Source organism: Cetorhinus maximus, chromosome 14 (genome assembly GCF_964194155.1).
Source record: "Cetorhinus maximus chromosome 14, sCetMax3.hap1.1, whole genome shotgun sequence".
NCBI classification, from domain to species: domain Eukaryota; kingdom Metazoa; phylum Chordata; class Chondrichthyes; order Lamniformes; family Cetorhinidae; genus Cetorhinus; species Cetorhinus maximus.
Genome location: NC_135892.1, coordinates 105,335,180 through 105,349,459, shown reverse-complemented (window position 1 = coordinate 105,349,459; position 14,280 = coordinate 105,335,180). Strand labels below are relative to the sequence as shown.

At 40.7% G+C, this 14,280-nt stretch overlaps 1 protein-coding gene across 1 annotated transcript; it reads left to right on the top strand.

The window, feature by feature from the left end:
- The first annotated feature begins 945 nt into the window (after positions 1-945).
- c14h1orf198 (chromosome 14 C1orf198 homolog) lies at positions 946-13,581 on the top strand. Its single transcript, XM_078557415.1, has 4 exons — positions 946-1,350; positions 6,933-6,983; positions 10,096-10,692; positions 12,042-13,581. The coding sequence occupies exons 1-4, from the start codon at positions 1,015-1,017 to the stop codon at positions 12,096-12,098; spliced, it is 1,041 nt and encodes a 346-aa protein (XP_078413541.1). The 5' UTR covers positions 946-1,014; the 3' UTR covers positions 12,099-13,581.
- Positions 13,582-14,280: the final 699 nt, after the last annotated feature.

The window sequence follows — 14,280 nt, the reverse complement described above, 5'->3', positions numbered from 1 at the left end:
TGAGTGCCAGCTATTAATTTAGCTTTATGCCCTGTCAATTTTATTTCGCAGTCTTGGTTAAAAGTTAGGATGAATATTCCCTGACAGAATCAATAGTTCAGCCTGCCCACAGACGTGTGGAAAGCCAACCCAGAACAGGAAAACCCTGGGTAGAACTTGTGGGGAAAAAAAACGTCTATTTGATGCTCAATGTAGATTATAAATATTTTAAAGAGCAGATGAGGAATGAGAGTTGGAAGTTGACCAATTTTGTGCAATGTTCTGTGATTCTTAGTTGTGGCTGATGTGCATTATTTGTGAAGAAAGATGAAACGCCTATATTAATATTGAAGGGTAGAAATGGTCCTTATACTCCGCAGCCTCCTGCTCCACCATGTCAGGGAGTCGCCCAATGGCTTGTTTCTGTTGTTCTTCTGGAATCTCTTTGTCTTTCACTGACACCGCCTGGGTGACGTGGGTGGGGGAGGGGGAGGAGAAACTCGTGCTCCGAGCCTGTCAGCCCGAGGTTCCCGCTCGGGTAACGGTGGAGGGGCTCGCGAGTGAGTGACGGTTCAGGGGCTGAGGGGCGGGGCTTAAGCTGTTGAATGAATGGCAGTTGAGGACGGGGCCTTGTGTTGGCCAATATATGAGCGACAGTTGAGGGGGGGGGGGGGCTCCAGCTGACCAACGCGTGACGGTCGAGAGCGGCTCACGTTGAATGAGTGACATTTGAGCGTGGCTCCAATTGGCTAAATGTGCCACGCTCAGAGGGCGGGCCAATGAATGACGGTCAAGGGTGGCGCGCGCTGAATGAGTGACAGCTTAGGGTAGCACCCGCTGGCCAATGAGTGACGGCTGAGGGCGGCTCCCGCTGGCCAAAGAGTGACGCCTGAGGGCGGCTCCCGCCGGCCAATGAGTGACGTCTGAGGGCGGCTCCCGCTGGCCAATGAGTGACGTCTGAGGGCGGCTCCCGCTTGCCAATGAGTGACGCCTGAGGGAGGCTCGCGCTGCCAGAGGTTACCTCCATTCGCATCCATGGCGTCCGCGGCGGTGGTGATGAGTCGCGAGGTTGGCGAGGCGATGGTTGCCGCCGGCGCTGCCGGGCTGGAGCAGAAGAAGTTCGAGTACTTCTCCTCCATCAGCCCCATGGCCCGGCGGATCATGCTGGAGAGGCAGAAGATCCGCGAGAAGTACGGGCCGCGCTGGGAAAGGCTGGAGCCCAGGCAGCAGGAGGAGATCATCGACAACTGGATAGTGGACCCCCAGATCCGCAGCCGGTACAACCTGCACCGCAGCCAGAGAGAGGAGACGGTCTGTTACCCCCGGCTGCAGCTCCAGACCGGCCAGAAGGTTGTACACTTCGGAGAGGAGGTGAGGGAGGGGCGGGGTGGGCGCTGCTATTTTTCCTGTGCTTTCTAACCGCGATTTAAAAAACTGCACCGTGTCCAGTGGCAAAGGAAATTGGGCCAGAAATGGGACTGACAACAAAGCCCTTTAAAACTTTCGGCACCAAAAAAAAAGGCGCAATTTTAAAACGAAAAAGTGTAAGAACATCCTTGTAGTTTGCCCACTTGAGGGTTAATCCGCCTTTAATCATGCCCCAGTCCGCAGTATGTCAGGAATGTGTCCTGGATCTGTTACAATTAAACCTCTGTGTGGTTTTTCTCTTATTTTCCTTCCAAGACTCTTGCCTCCCTTAAAGTGTTTCTTTGAACAAAGCTTTTTTTTTGTTTCAAGAAATAGATATGCAAGATAGCCAAGTTGTGCAGGGAATTACCAACATCACTTTGCCACTTACCATTTTAGTCATTATTGCAATTTTAAAACTTTTTACCAAACAAAGTTGGAATTAAAAAAAAAACCCAGAAAATGCTTGGAAATACTCTGCAGCAGACCTGGCAGCATCTGTGGAAGGGGAAACAGTTAATATTGAAACGTTCTTTCCAGGATGAAGGAGACGTGGTCCAAGAATTGGAGCCAGACCTTAAGAGTTAAATTAGGAAACACTTGTATATACAGAGGTGGTGGAAGTTTGGAACTTTCACAAATGGCAATTGATGCTAGGTCAATTGTAAATTTTAAATATGCGCTTGATTTTTGCTAACCAAAGGTGCTAAGGGATATGGGGCAAAAGCAGGTATAATATGGGTCATAATCAGCCATGATCTGGTGGAACATACTAGAGGGGGCTAAGCATCTGCAGAATTTGCCATTGATTAAAATATCTTGACTTGTCTACCTTTCAAGTGCCAGCATTTCTTGATTCAGAAAGTTGTGGGTTTATGCCTCACTGTAAATGCTTTCAGCACATAAAGTAGGCTGTATATAAAGGATGATGGAGATTAGTAAACAAAGTGCAAGGCACTGGGGAGCAAGTGGTTACCCATGGGGGAAACAATGTGGTAGTAAGAATAGGCGAGTGATGTTTGGGAGTAGTTTGGATCGTGTTTACAAAAGAAACTGAGTTCCGAATGGTATGTTGCTTCCCAGATACTAGGATTTGGGATGCCATAGAGTAAATGCAAATGATCCTGGAATAGGACAGCAAGCAGCCAGAGTGTGTGGTTCACATGGGGACCAATGACATAGATAGGACTGGATTCAAGTTGCCACAAAGGAGCTAAATTATAGATTAAGGAGTAGAGCTTTCTGGGTAATAATCTCTAGGATGCACACTGAGCCAGACAGGAGAGAAAGATTACAGTTGTCAGTGTTTGCCTGGAACGATGGTGTAGAAGGGAGAGTTTCAGATTTCTTGGACACTGGGACCACTTTTCAGGCTGTACTGACAGAAGAGTCTTCACCCTAAAATGGAGAGACACCATTGCTTGTGGAAGGGGTAAACAGAGCAATAAAATGTTTAAACTAGTTAGTCAGGTGAAAGGGGAAAAATCAACACTGTCAAAAAAAATTGATAGAAAAAGATCAGCAGGACATGTGGGCATGGTGGGGAGAGTTACCCAGAAAAGAGTTCTGGCACACAAATGCGCAAAGCATGAAAAACAAAGGAGTTCAAAGCACAGATTCAATTTAAAGAGTATGATGTAACCTGAGCATGATTGTATGAAATGTAATAAAGTAAATATTCCAGACTTTTGAATTTCTGGAAAGAATGGGAAAAGGAGAGGGTGGCAGTAGTAAAAATTTGCAGGGCAATGGGGACAAGGCAGAGGAGTGGGATTAGATGAGTTCTTGCGAGAGCCGACGTGGACACATCGGGAAGAATGGCCTCCTCCTGTGCAGTAACCATTCCATGATTCAATGTTGATAAAGGGTATCTGCAGTAAAGAGAAAGGAATTTCAGTAAGAATGATCCGGCAGTGGATACGCCACAGGCAGAGTTCAGGATGCAAAACCTCTGATATAAATTGCTCATAACCTCTTGATAATGAGGTCAGGGAAGCAAAGGGTTATATTGGGAGATTTTAATTTTCACAAGTTGGGAGAAACCAAACAGCCCGAGTAGTAAAGGTAATGTTTCTCGAATGTAGTCAGGGTTGTTTTCTGGAAAAGTATGCTTTAAACTCGATAGGTGAACAGGTTGTACTGTATTTAATGATGGGTAATAAACCAAAATAAGTTAACTATCTTACAACAAATGAACATCTTGCAATTATTTCTGTAACGTGATTGAATTTGATATTATGAATGAAATAAGAGTCACAAACCAAGGTTTTAAATTTAAGTAGGCAAACTTTGAACAGATGAAAAATGATTTAACTCCAGTAAACTGGGCTGAACTGTTAATTGGTAAACCTACAAACAACAGTATGAAGTATTCAAAGAAATGTTTGGTACAGTGCAAAATCTGTGCATCATGTCCCTAAAATCCGTATAGGTAAGCAACAATGGTCAACAAACGGAGTTAAGAGAGAGTTTCAGTTTAAAAGAAAAGGCTTGCTGAAATGCAGGGATAAGTGGTATTCCACAGGAATCTGTACTGGCGCTCAGTTTTTCACATGGTAATTGCTTGGATGAAAGATTAAAGAAGTATATATCCAAGTTTGCAGATGAGACTAAATTAGGAGGCACAGTAAGCTACGTAGATGGAAGCAGGGAGTTATAAATGGACATAAGATTGATTGAGCGGGCAAAACTATAGCAGATGGAGTTCACTGTGGGAAATTGAGATCATCCACTTTGGAAAGTCGAAAAATTCTTAAATGGTGAGAGTCTCTGAGCTATGGAGAGTGTGGGGTAATCATGTACCCAGATCGATATAAGTTAGTGTTGAGGTACAAAAAGTAATTAAAAAGGCTTAGTGGAATGTTGGTCCTTGTCTCAATACCAAAATTGAGGAACTCTTGTTTCAGTTGTATAGAGCCTTAGTCAGATCCCATATGGAGAACTGTATGCAGCTTTAGACCTAAGGGTATATTGGCCTTAGAAGGGTACAGTGCAGATTCACCAGAATGAAACAAGGGCTTAAAGAAAGACTTCCATGACCTCAGGATATCCCAAAGTCCTTTCCAGCCAATGAAGTACTTCTGAGGTGCTTAAGGAAGAAAAAAGGTGGCAGCAGGGAGAATTAGGGAGCGTAGGCAGCTCTCGCCCTGTGTTGATTTATGCATGTTACCAGCAGGCGATATCAAGAGTTCAGGTTGCAATTCCTGATTCTCACCTTTATTTTTCATGTCATTTGTAACACCTGCTGCTGCATCCAGCTGAGATCAGCACAGCAGCAGCAACAATTAAATCTGGTACCTTCCATGCTGTATGCTTTAGTACTATATTGAGTGGTGCTTTTATTCACTAGGGGAGAGGTGGTTTCAATAAGCACATATGTGAAGTTCTTGAAAGTTTAATTCAGTATTTACTTTTGTTTCATATATGTCTTGTGTGTAATTTTAGTACTTGAGATATTTATTCATTTCCATCACTTAATCCTATTTTAAATGTAAACCAGTTTCTCTATATACAGTACATGGTAACAGTAACAAGGATAAAACTAATTAGTGACTGCAGATGAAATTCATAAACCACAAGAAAAAGGTTTAACAACGCACATTTCAATGATTGTCATACAACGCACACTAATGTTAATGTTATCTTGTATATGTGTCTTGCTATTGTTTTTGATTTTGGTTTTGTGTTCGGTAGCTCAGGATAGTAACTTAGACAGCTTTTAAGCACGAATAATTTTTGTATTGGAGACATCTTCATCTGCAATCAAGTAGAGCTTTAATTGTTTTTTTATATATTCATATTGTGGTGTGGGTATCGCTGGCTAGACCAGCATTTAATGCCCATCCCGAATTGCCCTTGAGAAGATGGTGGTGAGCTGCTTCTTGAGCTGCTGCAGTCCACATGGTGGGCTAGGCCATTTCAGAGCACATTTAAGAGTCAACCACATTGCTTTAGGTCTGGAGTCACATGCAGGCCAGACCAGGCAAGGACGGCAGATTTCCTTCCCTAAAGGACATTGTGAACCAGATGCGTTTTTATGACAATCGACAGTGGTTTCATGGTCATCATTAGACTTTTAATTCCAGATTTTTTAAGTTAAGATTCCACCATCTGCTGTGGTGGGATTCAAACCTGGGTCATGCAGAGCATTACCCTGGGTCTCTGGATTAGTAATCCAGCGACAATACCACTCTGCTTTATTTACAATAATAATAGCTGTCATCTAAGTGATGATAAAATAGTTGTCAATTAATCCAGTTGATACCATATATTGCTTTATGACTGCTACTTGAGCTGTTATCTGATGTTTGATTAGAGCTTTGGAATTGCTTCTTGTTACTAATTGTTGTTTTGTGTATAATCTGTTTTAGCTCCAAGTTTGTCACCATTTTTTTCTGCTGGCAGATACTGTCCAAGTAAACAACAGTTGGTGCACACCATGTCATTGAAGTGTCATCGTATTTCACTGGCAGAGGAATAATATGCTGAATGTTTACTGAGAATTGATCTGCAGTTTGTTTAACATTTTGTGCACATTGTACATTGGCCATATTTATCTATCATGATGGTGGCAAAAATATACAACAGGAAACTTGCACTGGATATGAAATGATCAAACAGAAAGTACAGAATCCTTTGCAGTTTTTTGCTTCGTGCATTCTTACTAATGGTTTCTGATGGTAAATTAAGTAGGAATGATACCTTATGGAGCACTATTAGACCTTGTCTGGCAGGTAGCAGAACAGTGAAGTAGGATTGTGAGAATGTTTGAGATATGGCATCTTTTCCTTTTTTTTCAGTCGTTTTTTTTCTTGAAGGCCATTATGTTAACCATTTTTAACAAAAGCGCTGAGGTATAAACTGATGGTCTCTCTCTTTGAGAGCTAACAACAACTGAAAATTCAACTCTGAATTCAGATGGAGTTGTGTACAAATTATCTCTTTGGTCCTTCAAAGACCCTATGTGAAATCAAAGGCTAGTAGGATTTTAACCCAACCATTGCAATATTACAAGGAAACACTTAAACTTTATTTTAAAATATAAAGTAATACGGTGGTTCAGGTTGATTTTAAATATGATAAAATGAGTTTTAAAGAAAGTGAAGGAAAAGGGCAAAACAAGAAAAAAAAATTGGACGAGCAGCAGAAGTTTTTGTGCTTACTTCAGACCTTACTTGGTGTTAGCCATGATTCAGTGAGCAGGAGTCAGGAGGTTTGGGGGCTTAAGCCCCAATCCAGAGATTTGAGTATATAATCTAGACTGACACTTTTGGTGTAGTATTGAGGGATTGCTGCACTTTGAGGTGTACGAGTGGTTAAATTGATGGCCTATGCATTCTCAAAAGATTTGTGAAACAATTCAAAGAAGAGCAGGGAACCTTTTCCCGGTGCCTTGGCCAATATACTGTCAATTATCTGGTCATTATCTCATTTCTGTTTGGGACTTCAAGATGTGCAAATTGGTTGCTGCATTTCCTATGTTAAAACAGTGACTATGCTTCAAAAATGGTTAAATGGTTGTAAAGCACTTTGTTTTACCATTTTAGGATATTACATGGCAAGATGAACACTCAGCTCCATTCTCCTGGGAAACGAAGGTAAACCATACAAAGTCTCTCTTTGACATAGTAAAGATTGGTCACTTGTTTTCTTATATAAAATGTAACATGTACAAAACAAAATCCTGTGCTGAAAAATATGAAATCACTTTTGCATACAGTGTATCTTCGCTGCATGCAAGGGCAATTTGAACTTTTACTTTTGTCTTTTTTTAGTGGAGGAACTTCTGGATATCATCAAATAGTAAAAAGTAAAGTACATGAAATCTGTATATTTGAGGTGCACCAGGAAAAACCCCTTATTTGTGAAATTAATTAGTCCAACTAATAACTTGTGATATCAATGTACCTTATCCTGAGATCATAATTATTAATGATGTTGTTTCAAATTGCTGATTGTTTGTGCCTTGTCACAGCAGAGGTGATGCAATGGCATCAAGTCTTGTGGCACTCCTGTTTAGACACGAGGTCGATCTGGGTTCCCAAGCTTTTTGCTTCTGAGACCCCATCCCCCCCTCCCCTTCCCGTGTTAAAGAATTCAATGTAACAACACAAGTATGTTTTCTGTGTTAAAAATAATTGTACAACTAAACATCAATATTTATTGTTTTACTTGTTTAACATGAAACCTGTTCCTGGTGCTGAGCAACAATTGTCTTCGACAAGCACGCACATGCCTGTCTTGGTCAGTGTTCGTTTTGGCTCGGTACTTGTTTTCATTGATGTAAAGTGTCAGTTCAGTTCATAGCACACGTGCCTCTGAGTCACAAGGTTGTGGAGTTAAGTCCCACTACAGAACCTGAACATAAAAATCAAGGCTAATGCTCCAATGCAGCACCAAGGGAGTGCTACACAGTTGGTGCCGTCCTTCGGGTGAGACATTAAACAGAGTCTGTCCTTGCAGTTAAGTGTAAAAGATCCCATGGGGCTATTTCAAAGAAGAGCAAGGGAGTTCTTTCTGGTGTCTTGGCTAATATTTATGCACAATTAACATCACAAAAACAGATTATGTGGTCATTATTACATTTCGTGTGTGTGGCAGCTACAACATGGCATCTATCTGACGATGTGGAAAATTGCCCAGGTATGTCCTGTTCCCAAAAAGCAGGACAAATCCAATCTGGCCAATAACTGCCCCTTCAGGCAACATACTTCTATCACTGATGCTGATTGAGTCATCGATACTGTTATGTGGCAGTTGCACAGCAATAACCTGCTCCCCGATGCTCAGTTTGGGTTCCGTCAGGGTCACTCGGCTCCTGATCTCATTAAAGCCTTGATCCAAACATGGACCAAAAGAGTAAACTCAAGGTGAAGTGAGAGTGACTGCCCTTGATATCAAGGCAGCATTTGACCAAGTTTGGCATCAAGGAGCCCTTGCAAAACTAGTCAGTGGGAATTGGGGCGGCTGGAGGGGGAGAAACTCTCCGCTGGTTGGAGTCATACCTAGCACAAAAGATGTTTGTGGTTGTTGGAGGTCAATCATCTCAATCCCAGGACATTGCTGCAGGAGGTATTCAGGGTAATGTCCTAGGTCCAACCATCTTCAGCTGCTTCATCAATGACTTTCTCTCCATCATAAGGTCAGAAGTGGGGATGTTCACTGATGATTGCACAATGTTCACCATTCACGACTCCTCAGGTACTGAAGCAGTCCATGTCTATATGCAACAAAACCTGGACAATATTGAGGCTTGGGCTGATGAGTGGCAAGTAACATTTGTGCCACACAAGTGCCATCTCCCCATTACATTCATTGCCATTACCAGCGCTGCATCCCCCACTATCAACATGCTGGGGGTTATTGTGAACCAGAAACTGAAGTGGACTAGCCATATAAATACTGTGTAACGAGCAGGTCAGAGGCTGAGAATTCTGTGGCGAGTAACTCAACTTTCTCCCCAAAGCCTGTCCTCCAAGGCACAAGTCAGGAGTGTGATGGAATACTCTCACCTTGCCTGGATGAGTGCGGCTGCAACAACACTTGAAACTCGACATCATTCAGAACACAGCAGTCCACTTAATCAGCACCCCATCCACCAACTTAAACATTCGCTCCCTCTATCACCGACTCTCAGTGGCAGCAGCAATGCACTGCACTCGAGGTTCCTTCGACAGCACCAAGAAGGACACAGGCAGCAGATGCATGGGAACGCTACCACCTGTAAGCCACACACCATCCTGACTTGGAACTATATCACTATTCCTTAATTGTACCTGGATCAAAATCTTAGAACTTCCTTCCTTGCAGCACAGTGGGAGTATCTGCACCAGATGGATTGCAGTAGTTGAAGAAGGTGGCTCCTCATCACCTTCAAGGGCAATTAGGGATGGGCAACAAATGCAGGCCTTGCCAGTGACACCCACACCCCATGAAAGAATTTTAAAAAAAATCAGGCTCTGTATTATGTAATTATTTTGGCAGACCCCTTGAAACCTTCCTGTGGACCCTTGTTGAGAATCCAAGGTAGGTTACATAAACTTGTCAGGCAGAATGAGCTTGTATTCTGTAACTCTTGTTACTAACTTCAGGTTATTTTGAGATTGAGTTCAGTAGGGTTGTAGTTACATTTTGGTTTCAGCTTCGTATGACTACTTCGAACTGCAGTTTGCCAAATACATTCCATTTTTAATCAGAATATGGTTATGTATTATTATTGTATTGGAAAGATTTATACACAGGTTATAATGGGGAGAGTACGCTGATTCAAAGTAATTCTCCATTTTAAAGAAAATTAATATACTTACCAGAATGTTGACAATTTTTTTGGACCATCCTTCAACCTTGCCGGATCACTCTGGTGAACTCATCAGAGAAGCACCCCTTGATCCCAAATTGGCTGTATAGAAAACAAAATGGAGGTTGAGGCTTTGAACTAACCTGAGACACAACCTGAAAAAACACACTGCACACTAAAGGCTTGGAATGCAGAGTAACTAGTCTATAGCATGTTTCCTGTGGACTGGGCTCCTGTTCAGTCCGTCAGTGGTCACAAGCTCCACTCTTCTCCATGCAGCCACTACAGAAAAATCTTATATTGAATAAAAGCAAAAAAAAAAATCTTCATTACTGTTAACTTTAAACTTAAGAAGTACTTCTTCTTAGACTCACCTTATCTTTTTGTAAGTTAAAATAATTTATCAATTACAGAGTCAGATGGAATTCAACTTTGCCTCCACGGCTGCTTCTGAACAAGGGGTTTCTGCCCAAAGTGAACAACGCCAGCCAGTCAAGACATCCCAAGGAAATCACCAACTTAAAGCATCCCAGGGAGGGCAGCCAATCAAACCATCACAAAATGGAAAGACACCAAGCATGGATGGTCTTGCACAAGCCAGAAAGGAAGAGTCGTCGTCCTTCTGGAAACTGAGTACTGAAAGATCCAGGCTGGAGGGTGAACAGTCTGATTACCAGTGTGTAACCCCAAGTCAGATCAAGTCAATGGAGAAAGGAGAAAAGCCACTTCCTTCCTACTTGAGACAAGAATCACTGTCAAAGGAGAAAGATGAAAATAAATCTGAGAAACCTTGGATGAAGAAGCAGGAACGAATAATTAACACCAGTGTCTCATCTGTGTTTATTGATTTGGACAGGCCTCGAACAAGCCAGCCTTCAGTCAGTGTACTTGATGATGTTTTCACTCGTGGCCATCCTGAGAAATCTCCAGATAAAAAGATTGTTTCAAAGGAATCTGAAGATGAAGAACGAGATGACTCCTGTGCATCTGATGCACCCTTTTTCTCACAGGTAAGGTTTAATGTGAATATAAATAGAAATAATATGGATATAATATGGGCCACAGAGTTTTTGAGTATAATGGTAATATTTGTGCATCTGTGAAGAATGTCAAATTGAATGGCAATATTTTGTTATTTTTAAGTAATTGAAAATGATGCAGCATAACAATACAACTCTTTCCACCCCCCCCCCCCCCCCCCAGCCAATTCAAATACTGATAGATAACGTTTAGGGGAAGGGCTCTGTCTTGAATCTCATTTTCTTCCAGGTTTAGAAGGTTTATGGACATTAATGATAATGTGTTGAAAATTTGTGGCCATAAAAGAAGAAAAATATTAAACATTTTTAAGTGAAAATATGTAAAATGTATGTAGATAGGGAAGGGACTCCTTGCACATCTGCAGCGTATAAATTTAGAAAAATTCTTAGATTCAATGCATTGTTTAAAGAAAATTAAAATTCTTGTCTTTAGAACCCTCCGGGGTAGTGGAACAGCTTATCTGACCTTCCCCAACCTTGGGTCTCTTCTCTAAACCTTCAGTCTTTTTTATGCACTGCCCAGCTCCTTTTAATAGTTTACATTTGCCTCTTCACGTTTCCACTTGCCTTTCCATCTTTTAAAAACCTTCGGGAAACCCATTTGGCCAAATGTTTTGTCATCCTTTCTAACACTGCTTCATGGCTTAATGTTAGTTCTGTTACTAATTTCCAACCCCTTGAAGTTTTTAATGTTAAAATTGTTATATAAACATAAGGTATTGTTGCAGTTGGCACCAGCTCTGTAGGGAGTTTTGCAAATAATCCTTTTCCACTCTGGATGGTGATTATAAAATGAGAACAAAGGAATTGTAGCTCAATAGATTTCATAGGTGATGTGATGTCATTGTACTCCGTGTTGAAGCTGGTAAATTGACTTACAAAACAGCTAACCAGATAATGCTGTCCATTTAAGAAAGTATCATTATTGTGAAACTTTTTGTTGAGGCATGTTCCGGTATGTAACTTTCACATTTTTGAATGTTAGTTTTGTAGACACCATTTTTAAGGATTTTATACAGACCCCTTGATTTATCTATTCTTCACAAAAGGTGGGCCTGAATTCTCTTGACCTAGTCTGTTTGGGAGCGTATTTGCACAGAATTATAAACAGATGGTTTGCTGCATTCGCAGGCTGTTGTGAATTAAAATATTTTCATTCCAAGCCTAGCCAAGGTAAATGCAAAGTCTGATAAAAGGTGCAACTTCAAATATAGTGATGTGAGATAATATTTAAAGATACATCCTTTGTGTAGGAAAGGTGATGACCCTAAAGTCAGAACTGTTGTAACTTTTAATTCATATTGTCTTTTCCTCTACAGATTAATACGAGTAGTTCTATTCTAAAGACTGGATTTGATTTCCTGGATAATTGGTAATTTCTCCTGCTTCCTTCACAACCCAAAAACCCACTTTTTGGCCAATTATTATGAAAGTAACACTTCGTTAAAAGTTCTGGAGTAGAGGTGGATGAAAGTGAAAATATTACTCAACTGAATCCTCAGCAGTTATTCTTCTAGTCAACCAATTAAGATAACATTGCAGTTAGTAGTATATGATATGTTTAAATTTGTTTTCTGTATGTGAAAATTAATCCCTTGAAATTATTAACTGGGTATGCAAACATTGAATTGAGTTAATTTACCCTTTAAAATGCTCCACGGTGAGATTCAAGTGTATATTTCAAGCCAGGATTCCTGCTTCTGCTCATCATTCCATGGACATCCAGTGGAGATAGGATTGGTTCTCTTGATCAATATTTGAAGAACTGTAACTTTACGAAGCAAAGAACCCCAGATCAGCGGAGGAAGGGAAGGAAAATAAGTGGAAAGTCTTGATACCGTACAATGTTGAATATGCAAGTACAGAAGCTAAGGGCAAGTAAAACCCAGCAGGTGTAAAGTTGCTATCTTCCAAATTGATGAATACAAGGTTACTCCAGATCAGTTTTTATATTTATGCATGCACACATTATGTAAAAAAAAATTCTAAATATCAGTTGTCCTAGAGGATTCCAAAGTAAGGAAAAGTATCCATGGTGCTAAGAAGTGAATTAGTGGCAAGTTTCCTGTACAAGGAATGACTGTACTGAAGGTCAGGTGATCAGAACTACATTTTCATATAAAATTTGCAGTGAAAACAAAGTGAAATAGCCCCACTTAGACTGACTATTCAAACATTGGCTACAATGACATTTTACAGAAAGTAACATGTTAGTTCATCCAATGTAAATGAGTGAAAACTCAAGTTGAAAATCACTTTATAACAGCAAGGGGGATTCATTGCTTAAAAGACCGTATGGATTACAAAATAACATTCCAGGGTTGTTTTAACTTTTGAAATGGATATAAAGTAAATTCCTTAGCATAGGAAGAAAACATTCTTGAATCATCTCGCTTGGGGACATATTAATGAATGCCACATGCACTTACATCTACACTAAAGCAATAAAATCCTTCAGAAAATTTTGCTTGTTATTTCTGCATTACATCTGCTGGAATTATAAACGTGTTCAGTAGTACTGCAGATTCAAACAACAGCTAGCCACTTTAAATACTTTCATGTGTGTGACAACTATTAACCTCAATTATAAATAGTGATTAAGATAATTTAAAATGTTGAGGCTGTTGAGTGTAACTAATAAATCATATTCAAGTAGAGAGCTTACTTGTCCTGACATTTAGGTTGTAAATGCTGTTGATATGTCTGTCTTGCATCATAGAGGATTCTTGTCTTCCACAGGCCTTTTCTATAATATTGCCTATCCAATCAGCTGTGCCAACTTGTATAAAAGTGTAGTTATCAAATGGCTTAATGTTTTTACTGAAATATATTATGTTGCAGATAAATTTTTGAAATACCTAGTTATCTTGTGTTTTATTCTAATGAACTGCATTCATTTTCAATTCAGCACTCTACCCACTATTGCAGGTTTGAGCCTGCTGTACCCTACCTGCTGAACTTCAACAACCAGCAACACAGCCTTTGTTCTGCTCCACACTTGAGGTGTAATCAAGACACAAGTTGGCTGGTTCCTGAAACCTCCTTTGTGATGGCCTTGAGCAGAGCTAATGCCTTGCGAAAACTGAACAGATTGACACTTGGTTCCATTCCAAGAATGTCAGCACCATACATGAAAGGTACCATACCGTACAGGCAAACCCTTCACTACCTCACTGCTATGGTACTCTATAACAGGCTCCCTTTGACATCTTTAGCTTAGCAGCAAAGTTAAGGTCACAAATTCAATATGGCACTCTAATTTGCCCCGATACCATCTTCAATCAAAAACCTCAGCCGCCGCCTTAGTCTCAGTGAGAACAATGTTAAGTCTGCACTTTACCTGCCTTTCTCCACCATAAGGGACTTGGAAATGGCTCTTTATCCAGTGACTGCATGTGACTCTGCAGACAATGACTATGCAAAGGCTACCTGTGTGATTACATAGCATATGCAGTACAAAAAGAGGCAATTCAGCCCAAACAGTATGCTGGTGTTTATGCTCTCTCATCTTAACTAAACTTCTATTTCCTCCTCTATGTGCTTTTAGAGTAGTTATTT

Bases quoted from the DNA above. Each gene is read 5' to 3' on its own strand.
- c14h1orf198 (XM_078557415.1), top strand. From the start codon at position 1,015: ATGGCGTCCGCGGCGGTGGTGATGAGTCGCGAGGTTGGCGAGGCGATG. The intron at 6,984-10,095 runs GTAAACCATACA...TATCAATTACAG, and splicing joins CATTCTCCTGGGAAACGAAG to AGTCAGATGGAATTCAACTT. The intron at 10,693-12,041 runs GTAAGGTTTAAT...TTTCCTCTACAG, and splicing joins ATGCACCCTTTTTCTCACAG to ATTAATACGAGTAGTTCTAT.